At 34.6% G+C, this 17,339-nt stretch overlaps 1 protein-coding gene across 6 annotated transcripts in view; it reads left to right on the forward strand.

The window, feature by feature from the left end:
- LOC149774975 (ral GTPase-activating protein subunit beta-like) overlaps positions 1-17,339 on the forward strand; it is a 141,554-nt gene that overhangs the window by 11,650 nt on the left and 112,565 nt on the right. For 5 of the 6 annotated variants that reach the window (XM_089944594.1, XM_089944590.1, XM_089944592.1 and 2 more), the window contains exons 6-7: positions 2,922-2,942; positions 15,194-15,427. In XM_089944594.1, coding sequence (XP_089800720.1) covers positions 2,922-2,942; positions 15,194-15,427 — 255 coding nt within the window. The remainder of the gene's footprint in view (positions 1-2,921; positions 2,943-15,193; positions 15,428-17,339) is intronic. The other variant, XM_089944591.1, reaches the window with a different exon arrangement.

The following is a 17,339-nucleotide window of genomic DNA, read 5'->3' on the forward strand; positions in this document are numbered from 1 at the left end:
ATTCTGTGTCGTTATTAGCAGAGTCATGGCCTGTGTCTGTCAGATTCAATCACTTTCATGCTGCATGAGAAGTTAATTATAATTGGATTTCAGCCAATTTGTTATGCATTATGTTTTTAATTAGTTTGTGTTTCTGCTAACCTACCATATTTTAAATAAATTTGCATCATGTTAGGTGTTGTTCCTGGAATAAATAAGTTTAAATTTATTCATACTTTAGTTTTTTCAAAATATGCATAACTTTTTGTCCAAAAACATTGGAAAGATTTTTTTTGAATCAGATGACTGAACATCTGATTTTCTATGTAGTTCTGTATTGATCTAACTCAGCTTCAAATATCAAACATTAGTGTAGTTATTGGTACTGAATATTGGACCCAAATTTTGAATGCAGCTTTTTATTGATCTCATCTATTTCAGTTGTCAGAATTCTGCATCATAAGAAGTCTTCCTTTATAAGTGTACCTTACAGTACTCATTCTGCTTCAAAACTGCAATCCCTTTCTTCCAACAAAAAACAGGAGACTCTTACTTTTGGAGCTTGCTTGTTTTTTAGATTTGAGAGAGAAAGTTATCAGAAGTAAAACATCTTGTATGAGATATATCTATGACCACATTGTTTTATATTAGCATCACATCTAGAATTAAATGACATAATTTTTGGTATTTTTTATGCTACACAAAGTATTTATCAGGAGTTGGATTCACTCATAATAAAAGATATTCCTATTAATAGTTTTGTTGTACGTTTTAGCATGAATTATTACTTGTAGTACTTGTCAGTTTTATTTAGAAAATGCAGTATCAAATCAAGCCAGGTTTAGCTTCAGTTTTTTATTCTACTTGAGCATAATTCCCGTTATGTAAATTGATTAATACCATATGTGCTCGCTTATAAGTCAGGGCAAACTGCAAACAATAGAGATCATGATCCGCTGTAGCATAACACACCTGCAGATCAGAGTCTGTATTGTTTGTTCTACTGATTACTCCTAACAAACTGGACAGACCTAGATATGCTGATGCATTATGCAACAGCTGATCTGGGTCTATGCAGTTTGTAGTTGGACTCAATTTATAGGTGAGTGCAGTACCTAATCCTACTTGTTGCATCTTGAATTCAAGTTGATATTGCTTGCATACCTTTCAGCATGAGAGATTACCAAAAGTGAACCTGAATAATAATCCTGTATTGAAATATTTATTAGATTTCCCCTCCCTAATCCCTATTAACAAGCTCCTTTCCACATTATTTCATTATACCATTTTAGTATGAATATAGTTTTATAATATTTATAGAGTGATGAGACATACAAAATAGAAGCTTTTAGAAACAAGAGGAAATTATGGCTTGAAATCTCAATAACTCAGCAGTCACTCACAAGAAATCTGTCAAATGTCATGTTGTTGAGTCTCATGAAAACATTACTGTTACAAAAATGGATTCAATCATATACCCTGAACAGACAATGCCCAATACCCATGTGGTAAACACAAGGTCTTCCAAGGCAAGCAGGGTTATATCTTTTCTTTAGAATAGTTAGTATTGTAAAGAATGCAGTTGAAAGAAAAGTACATGCACATGAAATGGTACTGAACTTATTTTCTTTGGTGTACAACTTAGTTAAGAGATATCACAAAAATACTACAGTAAAACTCGTTTATTTATTGTTAATGTTCATTTTATATCATGAGTATGATGAGTTTTTTTACATGGTGCTGGGCTTTCACAATGCACTATTTTCAAGTAAAAGCATAAAAACAAGCATTTAAATGGAAGTTCTTGAAATGTTTCTTGGTCATGAAAATAGTTAATTTTGGAAAAATGCTGAATTTGTTAAATCAGTTGTTTCAGATATAGCTCAGCTGGAATGACTAATCCATTTGATTTTTCATGAGTGCCAAGTCCACTTATGAAGTAGGTATGTGCATCCATCTTGCTTGCATGGTCAGGACAAATTATCCTGGGAACATCAAACATGTTAAATGCATTCATACCTCTATACATTCTCTTGAGTGTACTTGGTTCTCATATTTATTCTCCTACTTTTAATCAGTACAATATAGCCACTATTGTACTGATGTGCTGTTAGGCCTTGTACATACATATACAGTAAAATCTCATTAATCTGAGCTTTTTCATTCCTAGAATTTTTTTATATAGATTACTGAATTAATTTTTCAGATTACCCAATTTCCATGATACACGCTTGAGTAATATTCCTTTGGTAATATAGCTTGTTTATTCTTAATATTCAATGTTGAACAGTCAATGCCATGGCTTACATGACCATAAAAGGCAAGTTTTTTAAAAAGTCTTTTACGTGATGCATAATTATTCTAAATTCAGTGTTCAGTTTTTATATGGTTTTGTTTTGTTTTTTAATCATTTATTTTTGTTTGTGTTTAAATATGGCTAGAACTTGTGACAGGTAAATTACGATCATTCATAATGGTAGAAAATCCAGAACTGATAAGTTTTAAGCAATTGAATGAAACAATTTAGATAAACTTCAGTGCATTAATCTTTATAATATGTAACAGAAATGAAATGATTTTGTGATTTTCATTCCACAAGGTAAACAAATAAAAATGATGTCACAAAATAACAGTTATACAAGGACCTGAATACTTTATTCACTGGGATTTTCTGATTGTCAAAGCAGATTTCTTTGCATTTTAGGTTTTTCTGGCCAAATGTTTTATGGTTCAGGACCTCAAATTCGATTGATCAATATTTTTATTTTTTTAAATCTATTCCCAAATTTTTTATGTCCAGAATATGTATTTTCCGAAATATTAGTCAGGATTAATGGGGTTTCACTGTATACTTAACTGTGAGAAATGGTCTGTTTCAAAAGGAATTCATTATATATGGCTATTAACAGCATGACGCTTTTATTCTTTTTGTTTGAATGCAGACGACACTGGACTTAGCTCATGTAAGTTAATTTCTACACCAAAAGCACCAGCTGCACTTTACTAAACTCAGTCCTACATTGCATATTTTTTGCGTGCTACATGTCTTGCTTGCGATCATATGACAGATAACCTAGCCAATTGAATGTATTTTTTTGGTATTTTTTGTAAATAAATGCTTTAATTTTACTTGTCTCTTTATCTTTCCTTCATTGAAAACGCTTTGAGATGTATTGAATTTGGAAGTTATGGATGGAATAGCTTTTTTCTGCTTGCTTACTTGTTAGTAGTGTTGTTGAATTTTGATGAACAGGTGTGTAGAAGTGTGCACTTTTTTATTTCCTAATAAAAACTAAATTTTGCACAGTGTATCTAATGATTTTCTAGTTTTTCTTTTCCCAGAGTTTTAACTCACCTGACCATTAAACCAGATGAGATTATGGCCATGTGGACCAGTTTCAGCATTTAACACATTAACCCCTAGCGACGACTTAAAGGGGCAGGAGGTAGTAGCCTACTGCCGAGCTCTGTAGCGTCATGGTCATGCATGATACACTAAAGTGGGTGGTATTATAGAAGGGTCAACAGATGTAGCTCTAGAATGATACCAAAAAATCTGAAATATCTAGTTGCAGTACAAAACACAGATAAAAAACCTCAATTTTTGGACCCGACTTTTTTCTACTGAAAATTCGCCTGTGGTCGGAATCCGATTTTGTGTCTGGATTTTAGACTTTTTGGTCTCACATCTAAGGCAAACCAGTATGAATTGCAAACAGACAGATGAGCCTTTGCAAAAAGATGAGCATTTGGAATAAAGATTGGTCTCCATACAAAAATAATGGCTCTGTTTAGCAAAAAAAAAAAAAAGAACTCCAACTTTTACCCTTCTGCTCATGCATGAGTCAAATAGCCAATGAAAAACAATATTTCTAACACAACTAGGCAGTATGTTATTGAAAGATCACCGGGGATTGGGTGTTTTCAGATCTATTCAAAAATAGCTTTCAAAATGTGTTTCCTACTCAATTTTCAGGCGAAAATGACAAAAAGCTCCAGGGGTTAATGTGTTAACCAAAATTTGACAGTTATCTGACATGAAGTGCTTTCAGACTTTTATAAATGATGCCAATTCACCTTCAGATTACTAAAAGTGGAAAAACCAGAACATGACTGCTGAAAGAAACCATTGCACAGAATTTGACCAAATCTGATGGAAGGTACCATGGCACAAAGGCCTTTAAAAAGTTTTTACAAATAATGCCAGTCTGCCATAAAAAATTGTAACTGTTACTAAAAAATATACAACTTCATCAGGCCACCATTATTATAATTACAAAACCTTTGATTGACTTTCTCTCAAAATCCACCAAAAGAATTTGATCTAAGTTCTTAGGAATGTTATCCTGACATAAATTGCATTCATAATTTTACAAACGATGCCAATCTGCCATCAGGTGTGGCTGTTGCTATCAAGAATAGAAAAACCTTTAACAGCTTCTCAGAATATGACCAGATGTAACAGAAAGCATTATAGCTCCCTAGCTGAAATGCCAATCAGTTGTTCACAAATGATGTTGATCCACCTTCCAGTTTGACTGCCAATAAGAAATGGATAAATGTTTAAACAACTTTATCAGTAACCAACCTTAACACAATGCATCCTGTCATAAAGATCTTTATGTATTGAACAACAAGTCTGGTTTGCTGTCAAACATGGATGAAGGTACAAACAATAGTTAAACCTTGAAACAATTGTTTTGACATGTGCAATCAACAGCATAGAAATGGTTTTTTCCCCCATAAAACATACAGCTGATCTAGATCTTTTGACCATCTGCTTTTGCATTAAACAGATGTTGACGGGCAAGCAATCTCAGGCCAGATTTGGCTGTTTGTTATACAAATATCAGTGTGTAGATGTAGATGCAAAATTATTATACTTATTATTATAGCCAGTATGTGGATGGATTACGGTATAGAGATTTATCATTAATTTATTTTGCCACACCATTGAATTCTTTATTCCAAAGATTTAATGATCTTGGAAGAAAGCTACTTACTTTACTAGAGTGGTTCTTGGACCTTCTTAGAATTGTATTTCATCTTTATGATTGTCCCCATGCTCATCATTAAATTTATACTAAATGTTGCACCAGACTCCTCCTGCAGTGCTTGAGATAGAAACTCCAGAATGTAGAATGTAAATTGCAGTGTCAGTGATCTGCACATTGACAGAATGGGTTTTGCATTTTTGTCCACACCAGTGAAGGTGTTTTTTGAGAGAGGTTGGGTAGGTGGGTCATACTTTAAATGATTATCTTGGAGAATTATTGCTTTTCCAAAGATTTCTTTTTCAGTTTTTAAACATAAATATCTTAGGATGATGTATAGTTTTACATGCTTGCATCTTCAGACAAATATAAAAGTAGATGATATTAACATATTACATTATTATTACAACATGTGTAAATACTGTTCATTATGATAATAATATAATTACCAATGATTATGTACCTGAATCTAAAAGATATATAGATCTATATTGAAAACTGAATCAGTTAAATCATTACATAGATAAATATCCCTAATTATAATTATCTGTTTCAGATCAATAAATATTTACATATTCTTTTATTAAAATTCTGTACAAGTTTTCATAATGTTTTAGAATTAAGGCCATAAAACAAGACTACAGTGTAAATTGTTTTAAGGTTATATATTTCCATATGAAAATGTTTTGTAAATTAGGTAGAAGTCAGTTTAAAGTTTGCTAGAGCATGCTCTGTTAAGATTGTATCTGGGTTGGTTCCCCTAGCAATGGTGGGGGTTCTGCAGTAACATGACGGAAACTTATTCTCAGAAGAACTGAGCCGTTTTTTATTGAACTTTGTACAGATGTTTCTTAGGACATTCTATATGAGCATTTGTCGGGGGTTGTTCCTATAGCAACAGTGCAGCTTCCTTGGCAACCACATGGAGAATGTTTTCTTCAACTTCTCTAGAACAACTGAGCTATTTTTTTTTTATCAAAGTAGTTATTAATGTTTTTAGGATGTGATTAATCAAATTTGTGTATAGGGTGGTTCCCTAGGAATCGTGTGATTTCCATGGCAACGATAAAGAAAACCTTTTTTCAGCTCTGTTAGAGAGGCTAATCAAGTTTTTATCAAACCTGATAGTAATATTTTTGTTAGGATAATCTCTACTAAACTTGTATCCAGGGTGGCTTCCCATGCAGTAGTGTGAACCAGGTGGAGCACATATTTTTTTACTTTTTCTTTAAAGCAGCTATTAAAGCCAGTTTTGACCAGACTTGGTAGATATGCTTCATGGGACATGATCTATTCAAAATGATTACAGCCACCTGACCATATCAATGCAGATGTAAAAAATAGTCCTAGCGTGGACTGATTTTCAGTTGAGTCACAGTTATTCAGACTAGATATACAGTTTTACAACTTGTCATATACCAACAGTTTCAACCTGATAGCTGGAAAATACTCAGACATGGGTATCTTTATCAAAGTAACCCACTTTGTTACTAAAATATTTACCCTGTAGACCAGTGCATGGCATGCAAGCAGTGTCTTATCTACATGGACCATTTGTTTCAGGGATTGTGACAGTTTTTATAACAACAACTTAGATGTTTAAATGAAAGAAAGACTTGCTTATACATTTACAATATTTATTTTATATTTGCTGCATTGGACCCTATTTTGCAGTAAGGGAGGTAATTGAGGATTGAGTTGAAGCTTTTTCCAAAATTTAGAACATTATTACGCAATAATTTTTTCAAAGTATTGTTCCCTTGTTTAATTTGAAGTCATTTGAAAGATGGATATAAAAATATATATAGGTGAATTATATTCCAAATTCGCAATGTTGGGTAGCATATGAGTTATGTTGAAATTGATTTTAACTTACATGAACATACATTCTCATCTTGGATAATAGTACATCTCATGCTTTTAAGTGAAAGAACAGTAAAGCATTTATGGAGAATTCTTTGTTTCATCATTTTTTTAATGAGTTAACTGCAGCAACATGCGGAAATATTACATATTTAAAAAAAACACAAACTTACTCTTCAAGATGCAAAACATTCTTTTCCATGTATTTAACACTCCAAACGGCATGCAGAAACATTGTGTATGTAAAAAAATAAACTTATTTTCCAAAATGCCAAACATTCTTCTCCATGTATTTAGCACTACAAAGCATTAATTATTTAAAAGCTGTCAGTTTACACATGGGTATAAACCCTTTCAGATATTAAAGTTGTGTATGCTGTGCATCTTTCATAAAACTTGTTTGAAGTAAATTTAAAGACGGCAGAGAATATCTGCATGTACTGCATGTGTGTAGTGTTTCTGCCATTTTTCACAAAACATGCATAACAATTATGTCTCACTAGGCCACTCACTGTTAATTGCTATTGCTAATATTTGATCTTCTACATCTTGTACAAATTTATGACTGTCATATTTTTGTATGTTCGTACATGCCCAACTCTGAATAGCATAGACTCAAATCTGCTGTCCCCTGATGTGTCTTAAGCAGGCATTAAAGACCCTGATCTGCCAGTCCATTATGCGGTAGCAGATCTAAAAAAGCATAGACTAAAATCTTCTGTCACATTAAATACGCTTTAAGCAAGCATCGTAGACCCTGATCTGCCAGCCAGTTATGCAGTAGCAGATCTCAAATAGCATAGACCCAGATGTTCTTGCACTTAATATTCCTGAAGCAGGCATTATAGGCCCTGATCTGCCAGCCCATTATGCAGTAGCATATCTAAAAAAGAATATACTAAAATCTGCTGTCACATTAAATATGCTTTAAGCAAGTATGATAGACTTTGATCTGCCAGCCTGTTATGCAGTAGCAGATCTCAGATAGCATTGACCCAAATGTGCTGCCCAAACATATGTCTCAAGCAAGTATCATAGACCCAGATCTGCCAAGCTAGTGTGCACTGGCAGATCTTGAATAGCATAGACCTAAAACCGCTCTCAGATGATATGCCTAAAGCCAAATCATACGTAATGTTTTGCCAGTCGATTATGCATTGGCATATCTCAAATAACATAAACCCAAATTTACCCTGCCAGTCCGTTATGCAGCAGCAGATCTCATTCTTTTCTATTCACTGTTGGTTGCACATAATTAATAGATGACCATGATATTACAGGGGCAGATCCAGGAAGTTTTCTGAGGTACGATTTAAGTTCATCAGGAGTAACTTTTAATACAAATCAATGACCTTTACTATGATAGAAGTGACTAAAATGAGTGTATATAAATGTTTCAACAGTAGCTTTGGACAAATTTTAACTTTAGCCATGCTGGAATCTGAGTTCTGAGTGAAATGGCTTTTCTCTCCATTCAGAAATGGGCAAGGATGGCAGAATTAGAGAAGATAAGTTTAAAATGGAGAATTTTCAAACTGTTCATTTCAAACTTCTGGTTTTGATTATTTTCACATTTGATGATTAAAAGACTGTTGAAATATATCAATCATTATAAAATAATATTAAAACGTTTTCTTATTTTGCTTCATAATAGTTAATAGTTTTAAAGTGGTAACCTCTGAAATAATTTTTTTGCTACTTTTCTATCCTTCTATTTGAATAAAATTTGACACAAAAGTTGGCAACAACTTTGATTATTTAAGCATTGTGTTGAAACAAACTTGTCTGATATGGTTCACCAAAAGACCTGTAATGTTATATACTTTGTCACAGATGTAAATGGTGCCAATCGGACATCAAGTACATCCACCACAGGATCTAATTTGAAAATTATTATAGCTGAAGAATATCAGGTGGTTCAACACTAGGCAGTTAACAGGAAGAAATGGTCTTAATATGAATTCCTGAAAATACTCTTCATCCAATTGAGTATCAGTCCTTTCTAGGGACTCTTGTTATGGATTGACAGTGAATATAAAAAAACAGCAGCAAACAAACAAATTAGAGGCATTGAAAAATTGCAGACAGCATAGTAATTTGATTTTTTAGCTCAACTGGTCATATATAAGCTTATAGTATGGTCCTGTCAGACATGTCTCCTGCATAGTCCACTGTCCATTTGCAGTTTGCTATCTGAAACTTTGTCACAATCACCACTCAACAGAATTTGACCAAATTTTAAGGAAAACATCCTGGCATGATGCTCTTTCAAATGTATTTAAATTATGCAGATCCACAATTAAATCTGGCACCAATAATACGAATCAAGAAACCTTTAGACCATTTCTTCTCAAAAGCCACTCAATAGAATTTGACAAAATCATCCTGGTAAGCTGGTCTTTCAGATTTTGTTTAAATGATGCATATCTGCCATCAGATGTGGCCACTGCTACCCATCATATCTACCATCAGATATGGCCACTGTTACACAGCATATCTACCATCAGATATGGCCACTGTTATCCAGCATATTTGCCATCAGATATGGCCACTGTTACCCAGCATATCTGCCATCAGATATGGCCACTGTTACCCAGCATATCTGCCATCAGATATGGCCACTGTTACCCAGCATATCTGCCATCAGATATGGCCACTGTTACCCAGCATATCTGCCATCAGATATGGCCACTGTTACCCAGCATATCTGCCATCAGATATGGCCACTGTTACCCAGCATATTTACCATCAGATATGGCCACTGTGACCCAGCATATCTACCATCAGATATGGCCACTGTTATCCAGCAAATCTGCCATCAGATATGGCCACTGTTATCCAGCATATCTACCATCAGATTTGGCCACTGTTACCCAGCATATCTACCATCAGATATGGCCACTGTTACCCAGCATATCTACCATCAGATATGGCCAATGTTACCCAGCATATTTGCCATCAGATATGGCCAATGTTACCCAGCATATTTGCCGTCAGATATGGCCACTGTTACCCAGCATATCTGCCATCAGATATGGCCAATGTTACCCAGCATATCTACCATCAGATATGGCCAATGTTACCCAGCATATCTGCCATCAGATATGGCCACTGTTACCCAGCATATCTGCCATCAGATATGGCCACTGTTACCCAAACTTGAAAAACCTTTGCTTCTCATACTCATACTAAAACTCTGCATGGCAGAATTTGACCACATTTGACAGAAAGCATTCTGGCATAATGGTCCTTTATCCATTATCAAGTATGGTTTCATACTAAAACAGAAGAACTTGAAAAATTACTTCTTGAAAACCACTCAGCATAGTTTGACCATGTTTGCAAGAAAGGATCATGGCATGGAACTCTATCAGGTTGTTCAAAATGCTGCAGACCCATAAGTATATAGGTCCACCATTACAAGGAGAACCTTATAAAAGACTTCTCAAAAATTGCATAACAGATTGGCTGAAATCTGACAGAAAGCATTCTGGCATGAAGGTTTTTAAATTTTTTTTAAAATTTTGCCAATCCACCATCAAATATGGCTGACAAAATTAAATGTATAAAAACCTTTAAAGACCATCATTTCAAAAACTGCTCTGCATAATCTGAAATGATTTTTAAAAAATAATGCATCTTGGCATGAATTTCTTTCAGATTTGTTCAACTTGTGCTGACCTGCCATCAGATATATTCACCATTACTAATTATAAAAAAAACTTTACATAACTTCACATTTGAGGGAAAGCATCCTGGCATGAAAGTTTCAAATTTGTTTAAATGATACCTATCCACTCTAAAAAAAATATCAGCCATTACTACAATCGAACCTTTTAGTGACCTTTTTTCAAAAATCACTTAACTGATATAGATGGTATTTAGTCCTGTTGTTGTTGTTGTTGGATTTAATGCCATTTTTCATCACAAAATAGGCTATACATGGTGGCCATTATAAATGGTGGAGGAAAAGCCCAGAAAGAAAAATCAGCCCACAAGAAGCTACTGGCAAGCTTTCTCACGTAACCACATTAGTTCAGTTTTGTACATGTGATGCTGTGGCCATAAAAATAGGCTGTAATTACTAAGAACAGAAAAATCCTAAAAATGGTATTTTATCAAAAATTGTTTGATAGAATTTAGCCAATTGACACAAAGCATTATGGGATAAATGATTGTATTATGAGGCCAATCCATGATCAAGTATGGCTACTGTTACTTAAAATACACTAAACTCTAAACAACTTCTTGTCAGACACTTCACAGGAAAAATTGACCAAATTTGTAATGGTAGCATTCTGGTATTAAAGGCTTTTAAATGCATAATAAAGGAACCAATTCACTATCAGATAATGGCCACCATTCCTTAAAAGAAAGCATTCTGGCATGAAGTATTTTTAAGTTAATGCAAATGATATCTGTCTGCCATTAAATATAGGTACTGTTACTAAAAATAGAGTAACCTTTAACAGCTTCTTCAAAAACACCATTTAACTTTGATCAAATTTGACTGAAAGTGTCCTTGCCAGAATGCCTTTCATAGAAATAAAAATTAGCTGCCACTTGTAAAAGTAGAAAAACATTTACACAACTTAATTTGTAAAAAGAACTCCTGATAGAATTTGACTAATATGACAATACAACACAATGTGATGAAAGATGGAAGTTTATGATATGAATTAATAAAAATATATATACTACAAATACAGTGATTCTTTCATGCCTTAATCATACGTCTCGTTCAAGTACTTTATCCAAACATTCACAAATAGGAAAACAAAAAATGTTTCATTTATTCAAATGTATGATGTTAAGATTTATTTAATCTCATGTAATGATTATAAGATTTAAGTAATCTCGTGGAATGAAAATAAGATTCAAATAATCTCATGCAATCAAAATGACCCAAATGTACTCAGTTGCAATAACAATCAACTGAAAAAAATATGACTTCGTCATTTGTACAGCCGTATGATATATAAATATTTGTAAAAACTTGCAAATGTGTCCACTGACAAACCACACAGTTCTCAACAATTCTTGGGTTGGCCCACACTTGTATCAGCCGCACACACCCTTCATGGATCCACCATGCACACAAGTTTACAAATTAGAGATTTTGTCTTCATATCGTCTTGATGGTTACATCATCTCCCATATCCATTTAGATACACAGACGACCAGACAGCCAGCCTGATATACCCGCAAACACGTATGCACCGATAGCACACAGTTCTAAATTGGGTTGGCACACTTGTATTGGCCACGCCCACCCATCATGGATCCACCATGCGCACAGACATAACATATAGACATATATACAGACAGGTACAGACAGTTACAAAAAAACCAAACTGGTAATAATAACAGGTACAGAATTAATATATAGATACATGCTACTAAATTAAACCCCTATTGGCAATTTGTAACAATTCAAAAGTTCACTTCAAATCCGCATAGTAGTAAAGGCATCATTTCATGATATGACATTAAAAACTGAATATGCTTCACATATCAAATAAAATACAAATGTAACACCTATGGCTGGAGAACAAAAATGAAGAATGTTCACTCCTTGGCAAGATCCAAAGACCAGTGTGTCAGTTAGATGACAAACTTACCTTAAATCTAAAGGAGAATGAGTATTGGTACGGGTAAAATACCTGTGCATACCATGCTCTTAGTGTCTCTTGCCGCAAGCGATATACAATGAGATACATGCTAGTTCAGTTGCTTACCTAAGAAAACGATTATCCACCCTAGGTAACGTTGTACGCATGTATGACGAAAATGATCAAATCATTCTAAGGCAAAACTAAATTATTTTGTGGCTTATTCTGTGACAGTCCTTGTATATCAAGCATTCAGTATGGGCCAAATAATGTTGATGTACATCAAATATGGATGGAGATGCAAAACCTAGAGAAACCTTAAAACAAAGTTCAACAAAATGTATCATGCTGAGCCAGAATTCTTGATGGATTAAAGCAAGGGAAGTTACTTATACATACTAGGGTGGTTGGAAAATGCTTAGTTCTTCCCCATGCAGAAAAAATTTAAAATAGCAAACTGAAGGAAAAATAAAAATAAAAACATATAACATATAACATATAACAAGAAGCATTCTGAGTTGTTAATAATTTGATCATATTATTTATAAGACATCAGTTTGGTTGCTAAAAGATAGCATGCAGTCTTTTGGTTTGGTTTCCAGATGTTTTGTGTCTTTTTGCATAACGCTTACTCATTATGCAACACAAAATAATTTAAAGCCACTTTAGTGAAATCAGAAGTGTTGTTGTACAACTCAGAAATGGGGCCCTGAGTGGTCGACTGGTCTAAAGCGCTTTCCGTTACAGATCACTGCCATCTCACCTCTGTCTGCGTGGGTTTGAGTCTTGGATTCGGCCAGTGTGGGTATGTGAGAAAGCTTGCCAGTAGCTTTTCGTGGGTCGGTGGTTCTTTCCGGTATTTTCCCAGGTTCTTCCTCCACCATTAATACTGGCCACCATGTATAGCCTATTGTGTGCTGAAAAATGGCGTTAAACCCCACAACAACAACAACTCAGAAACAGTGGAGATTTACTAATACAGTAGTACCCTTCATGAATGCCCCCCCCCATCTGACCCAGTGGTCACCCACTTTTTTATGGCCAGAATTCCTTGGCACCGATGAGTTTGTTTTAAAAAGTACCCCTCAAGAAAGGCCACCACTATAACAATAACCATCGGCCAGCATATTAGTACAAAAAAATATAAAATCTACCCATAACAAGTGGTCACATTTTATTATTAATATGTGTCTTGGACTAATATTTAATTCATACAGTAAGGAAAGTAATCTGATTATCTTGCTCAATGTCATTTTTTTGTCACTTCCTTTATAAACAAGGCATACTTTCTACTCTATAAAAGTGTCATCGGCATAATTAAATTGCAGTTCTATACAATTAGCAGCATAGTAAAAAATTGTTACAAAACTTTAATGTGTCATCACGTAAACAGAGAAATAATACTTTAGAAGAAAATGTAAAATTTATTCATCTTTGTGACAGTGAAGAGTTCAAGAGTTCTTGCCAAAAAATTGTATGTCAGGAAGACGCAAATAAACAACATCTAGGTTGAAGGACTAAGTATATCTCTGATACTCAGCAATACTTGTATCTAAGTATGAGAATTTCTTTATATATTTAATTATGTGCAAGAAAAGATTTTGTTTTAGAACATATTTTTCGTAAAGCGTGTAAATGTTTATAAATATGTTTGCAGAGAAGTATTGCTAAAATCATAACCACATTTCTTTTGGGGCAAGGTTGATATATTTGGTTAGTGTATGACATTTGCTAGTAAGGCCATATTAAAGTGCTGGAAATATTTTTTCATGTGTTACCTTATGTATTGTACATTATTTTAAGGCACTTCATATATTCAGTGCCTTTACTCACAAATTATTTTAAATGCATATTTTGTATTTTTGTTTTCTTTAAATTAAAAAATATGTTATTACCCCATGAAACTCCTCAGACTGTACTTTGGTAAGAGCAACAGAGACCATGACCTGAAAACAAATCTAGAGAAATTTAGTTGTTAAGTCCAAGCTGATTAGATGGTAGGACTTGACCTGCAACCCTCTGATCATATGTCCACTGAGCCACCACAGGTCCTTAGAGTGCAGATCACAATCATTATGATGTCATGACTCCTTTGGCAGAGTCCTGGGGGTGGGGGTGAGTGAGGACAGATCTGGGAATCCATCCTGACTGCACATGTTAACTCTACTTGTAATATCGAGGATCACAAAATGCTAATGGATCTTGCTGCATATTATTTCCTGAAAAATATTGTGGCAACCAGATATTAAAAGAAAATATCTAAAGAGAAGAATGATACCAGCCCCAGAAGCATGCTTTGATTATCATCCCCTAAACACTTGTTTGGGGACCTGATTAAATAAAACTTGACTTTCAGACTTGACCCATGATACCTATTAGTTATATGTTATGCATTTTTGAGGAAGTACATCTGCATGTTGTTACTTAATGATTGATCTTTAAAACCAGTGGAGTGGCATGAAATACTCTTATTAAGTGAAATTCCATAGTGTATATTTTTGAAAGACATTTTTATAAATAAATAGTTTGAGAAGAAACTAGTGAAGCATGGTATGATAACACTAAAACTGAAACAACAGCAAATAAAAAACTATAAATGACACATTTTCCAGGACATTAAATTATTTGTTTGTATTTGCTTTTTTTGTTATTGCTTGTGTTAACTTAATTTATTTTTTGCAACTTTGAGCATGAATTGTCATTTGTCATGTGTTCCCTACACCTAGATATATTTTCTCTTTGTAGATGACATAGGGGACCATCTGTGTGAGCGTGTACTTAGTGTCCTGTTTGAGATCTGGCTATTGGCTTGCCAAAAATGTTTTCCCTCTCCCTCACTTTGGAAGACATTTCGCAAGATGTGTGTCTACTGGCGTCATCATGAGGCACTTGTAACACAATGGCACAGAGTGAACCATGCCTTGACTGCTCGTGTGCTCAAGATACTCTATGGACCTAGCTACCCAGAATTGAGTCTTTGTAAGAGATACATATATTTGTATTTAACTAACTTGATCAAAAAATATCAGACATTGAGAAATGGACTATCCCATGATAAACTTGATATTATTATAAAGGCATTTCATAACGCTTTCCTTTGAGACTTAACAGCTTTTACTTCTTAATATCGAACATTGTCGAGAAAACTTAGAATACTAAAGTAACTAAAATCACAATAAATTAGCATATAAAACTACAAAGTAATTGTTAATTTATAGTTTTCTAGAAGAAAGCAGCAAACCTTTTATGGAAATTATATTGTCTCATTAATGCAGTAACATTTAAGTTAATCTGGATGATATATACATATGAACATTCACTTTTCCATTTGTTATCAAGATAATTATCTTGCTTGCTTGTACATAAAGTCTTATGTTGGTTCCTTCATTCATGATGCTATCAATCTCTTGGAACCTGTTTCACCAGCACTTATGAAAATTTGTACTGTATTTGGATGCATTGCTAGAAGAGTGTCTCAGCAATACCAAAACAAATTTATTCTGACTGAAAGTTTATGGTTCAATGACTTTTGTATTTTCTGTTATTCATTACTTACACCCACAATATCACCAACTTGATCTCTCAAATGTCATCACTGCCATTCTGGTTGCTGACCAGCCAATCCAACCAACCAGCTGAAACTGGAGGTAGTTGTATTTGTAGGATGGGCCACATACCAGTCAAACACTGTTTGGGACTGGTTCAGAAAGGCATCAGCTCCACCATTTAGCTGACCATTGAGCACTCATTTATCCAGCCATTGATCCTGGTGACATTTACCCTGTCAGTTGCCCAACCACCAGTCAATATAGCAGGCCCAATGTTGTTGGTATATCTGGTGGAGAAATACTGTATTAATCCCAGAGACAATGGCACTGCATCATCCATGACACTAGTATGTTAATATGATGACACAGAAGCCTGATGAGCACAATCCTGACAAAGGGTGGGGGAAAACTCATTCTGTTGGTTCACTCCAGTCTGTTGATGGAGTGGACTTAGTTTAGCTTTAAAGCTGCAGTTAAGAAAATTTACCAGATCTTAATTGATTGCCTGCTGCTGCCATTAAGGTCAAGGCCTCTCTTGACAATGAGGACAAAGATGAACACCCCCAGGAAAATAAACCAAATCTCTAGTCTTTCTGACAATATCTAGGACCTGCGGAATTCTAAGGCTTCTTAATTCTTTAGGTTTTTGGTGCAGCCAATAGATGAGCACACCATTGTTCAAGATGGAAATGTCATGGTTGGTTCAGCTTCCATCAAAAGGGACACATTTGTAATCAGTCTCAATCTAACCAAGGCATACATCCTTATCCCTATCCATCCAACTTTTGTGCGGTTACCTTCAGTATGCATTCCATGGAACAACTGACCAATTTTGGTTTCAATCTCAGCCCACAGGCATTTTTGAAAACAACCATCTGCAACATCCTATTCAGGTTTTCCTTTGTTCTCATCAAATGCAGCATTGTTGGACAACAGCATTCAGAAATTCACAATAAATTCAATTTTACTGATGGGAAATCAACAGCCTATCTCACTTTTCTCTCACCTTAGCTTTCTCATGAAATTGGGAAAATTCGGATCTTGTTCCCTCCCAGCACTTCATCTGTGCAGAGATTTGTTTGCATCATTTGTCTCCCTCTCATGTGTTTTTGATTATCAAACTTTCAGAGTAGATTTCCATGAGAGAGTTTATGCTACTCCTTGGTTTGCTAAATGCAGCAGAGACTTTATTTGTCTGAGAATCCTTGATGTGCTCGCTGCAAATGTCACTAATGGCTCAGCGATAGGTCCTTTCCTGTCATCCAGATGATTATGTTATGGTCAAGATAAAACATTTTCTGCATCAGTGGCAACACATTTAGTGGCCTTTGGCAGGAATTCCT

The sequence above is a fragment of the Sinohyriopsis cumingii genome, unplaced genomic scaffold (assembly GCF_028554795.1).
Source record: "Sinohyriopsis cumingii isolate HCF-2022 unplaced genomic scaffold, ASM2855479v2 utg000059l, whole genome shotgun sequence".
Taxonomy (NCBI): Eukaryota; Metazoa; Mollusca; class Bivalvia; order Unionida; family Unionidae; genus Sinohyriopsis; species Sinohyriopsis cumingii.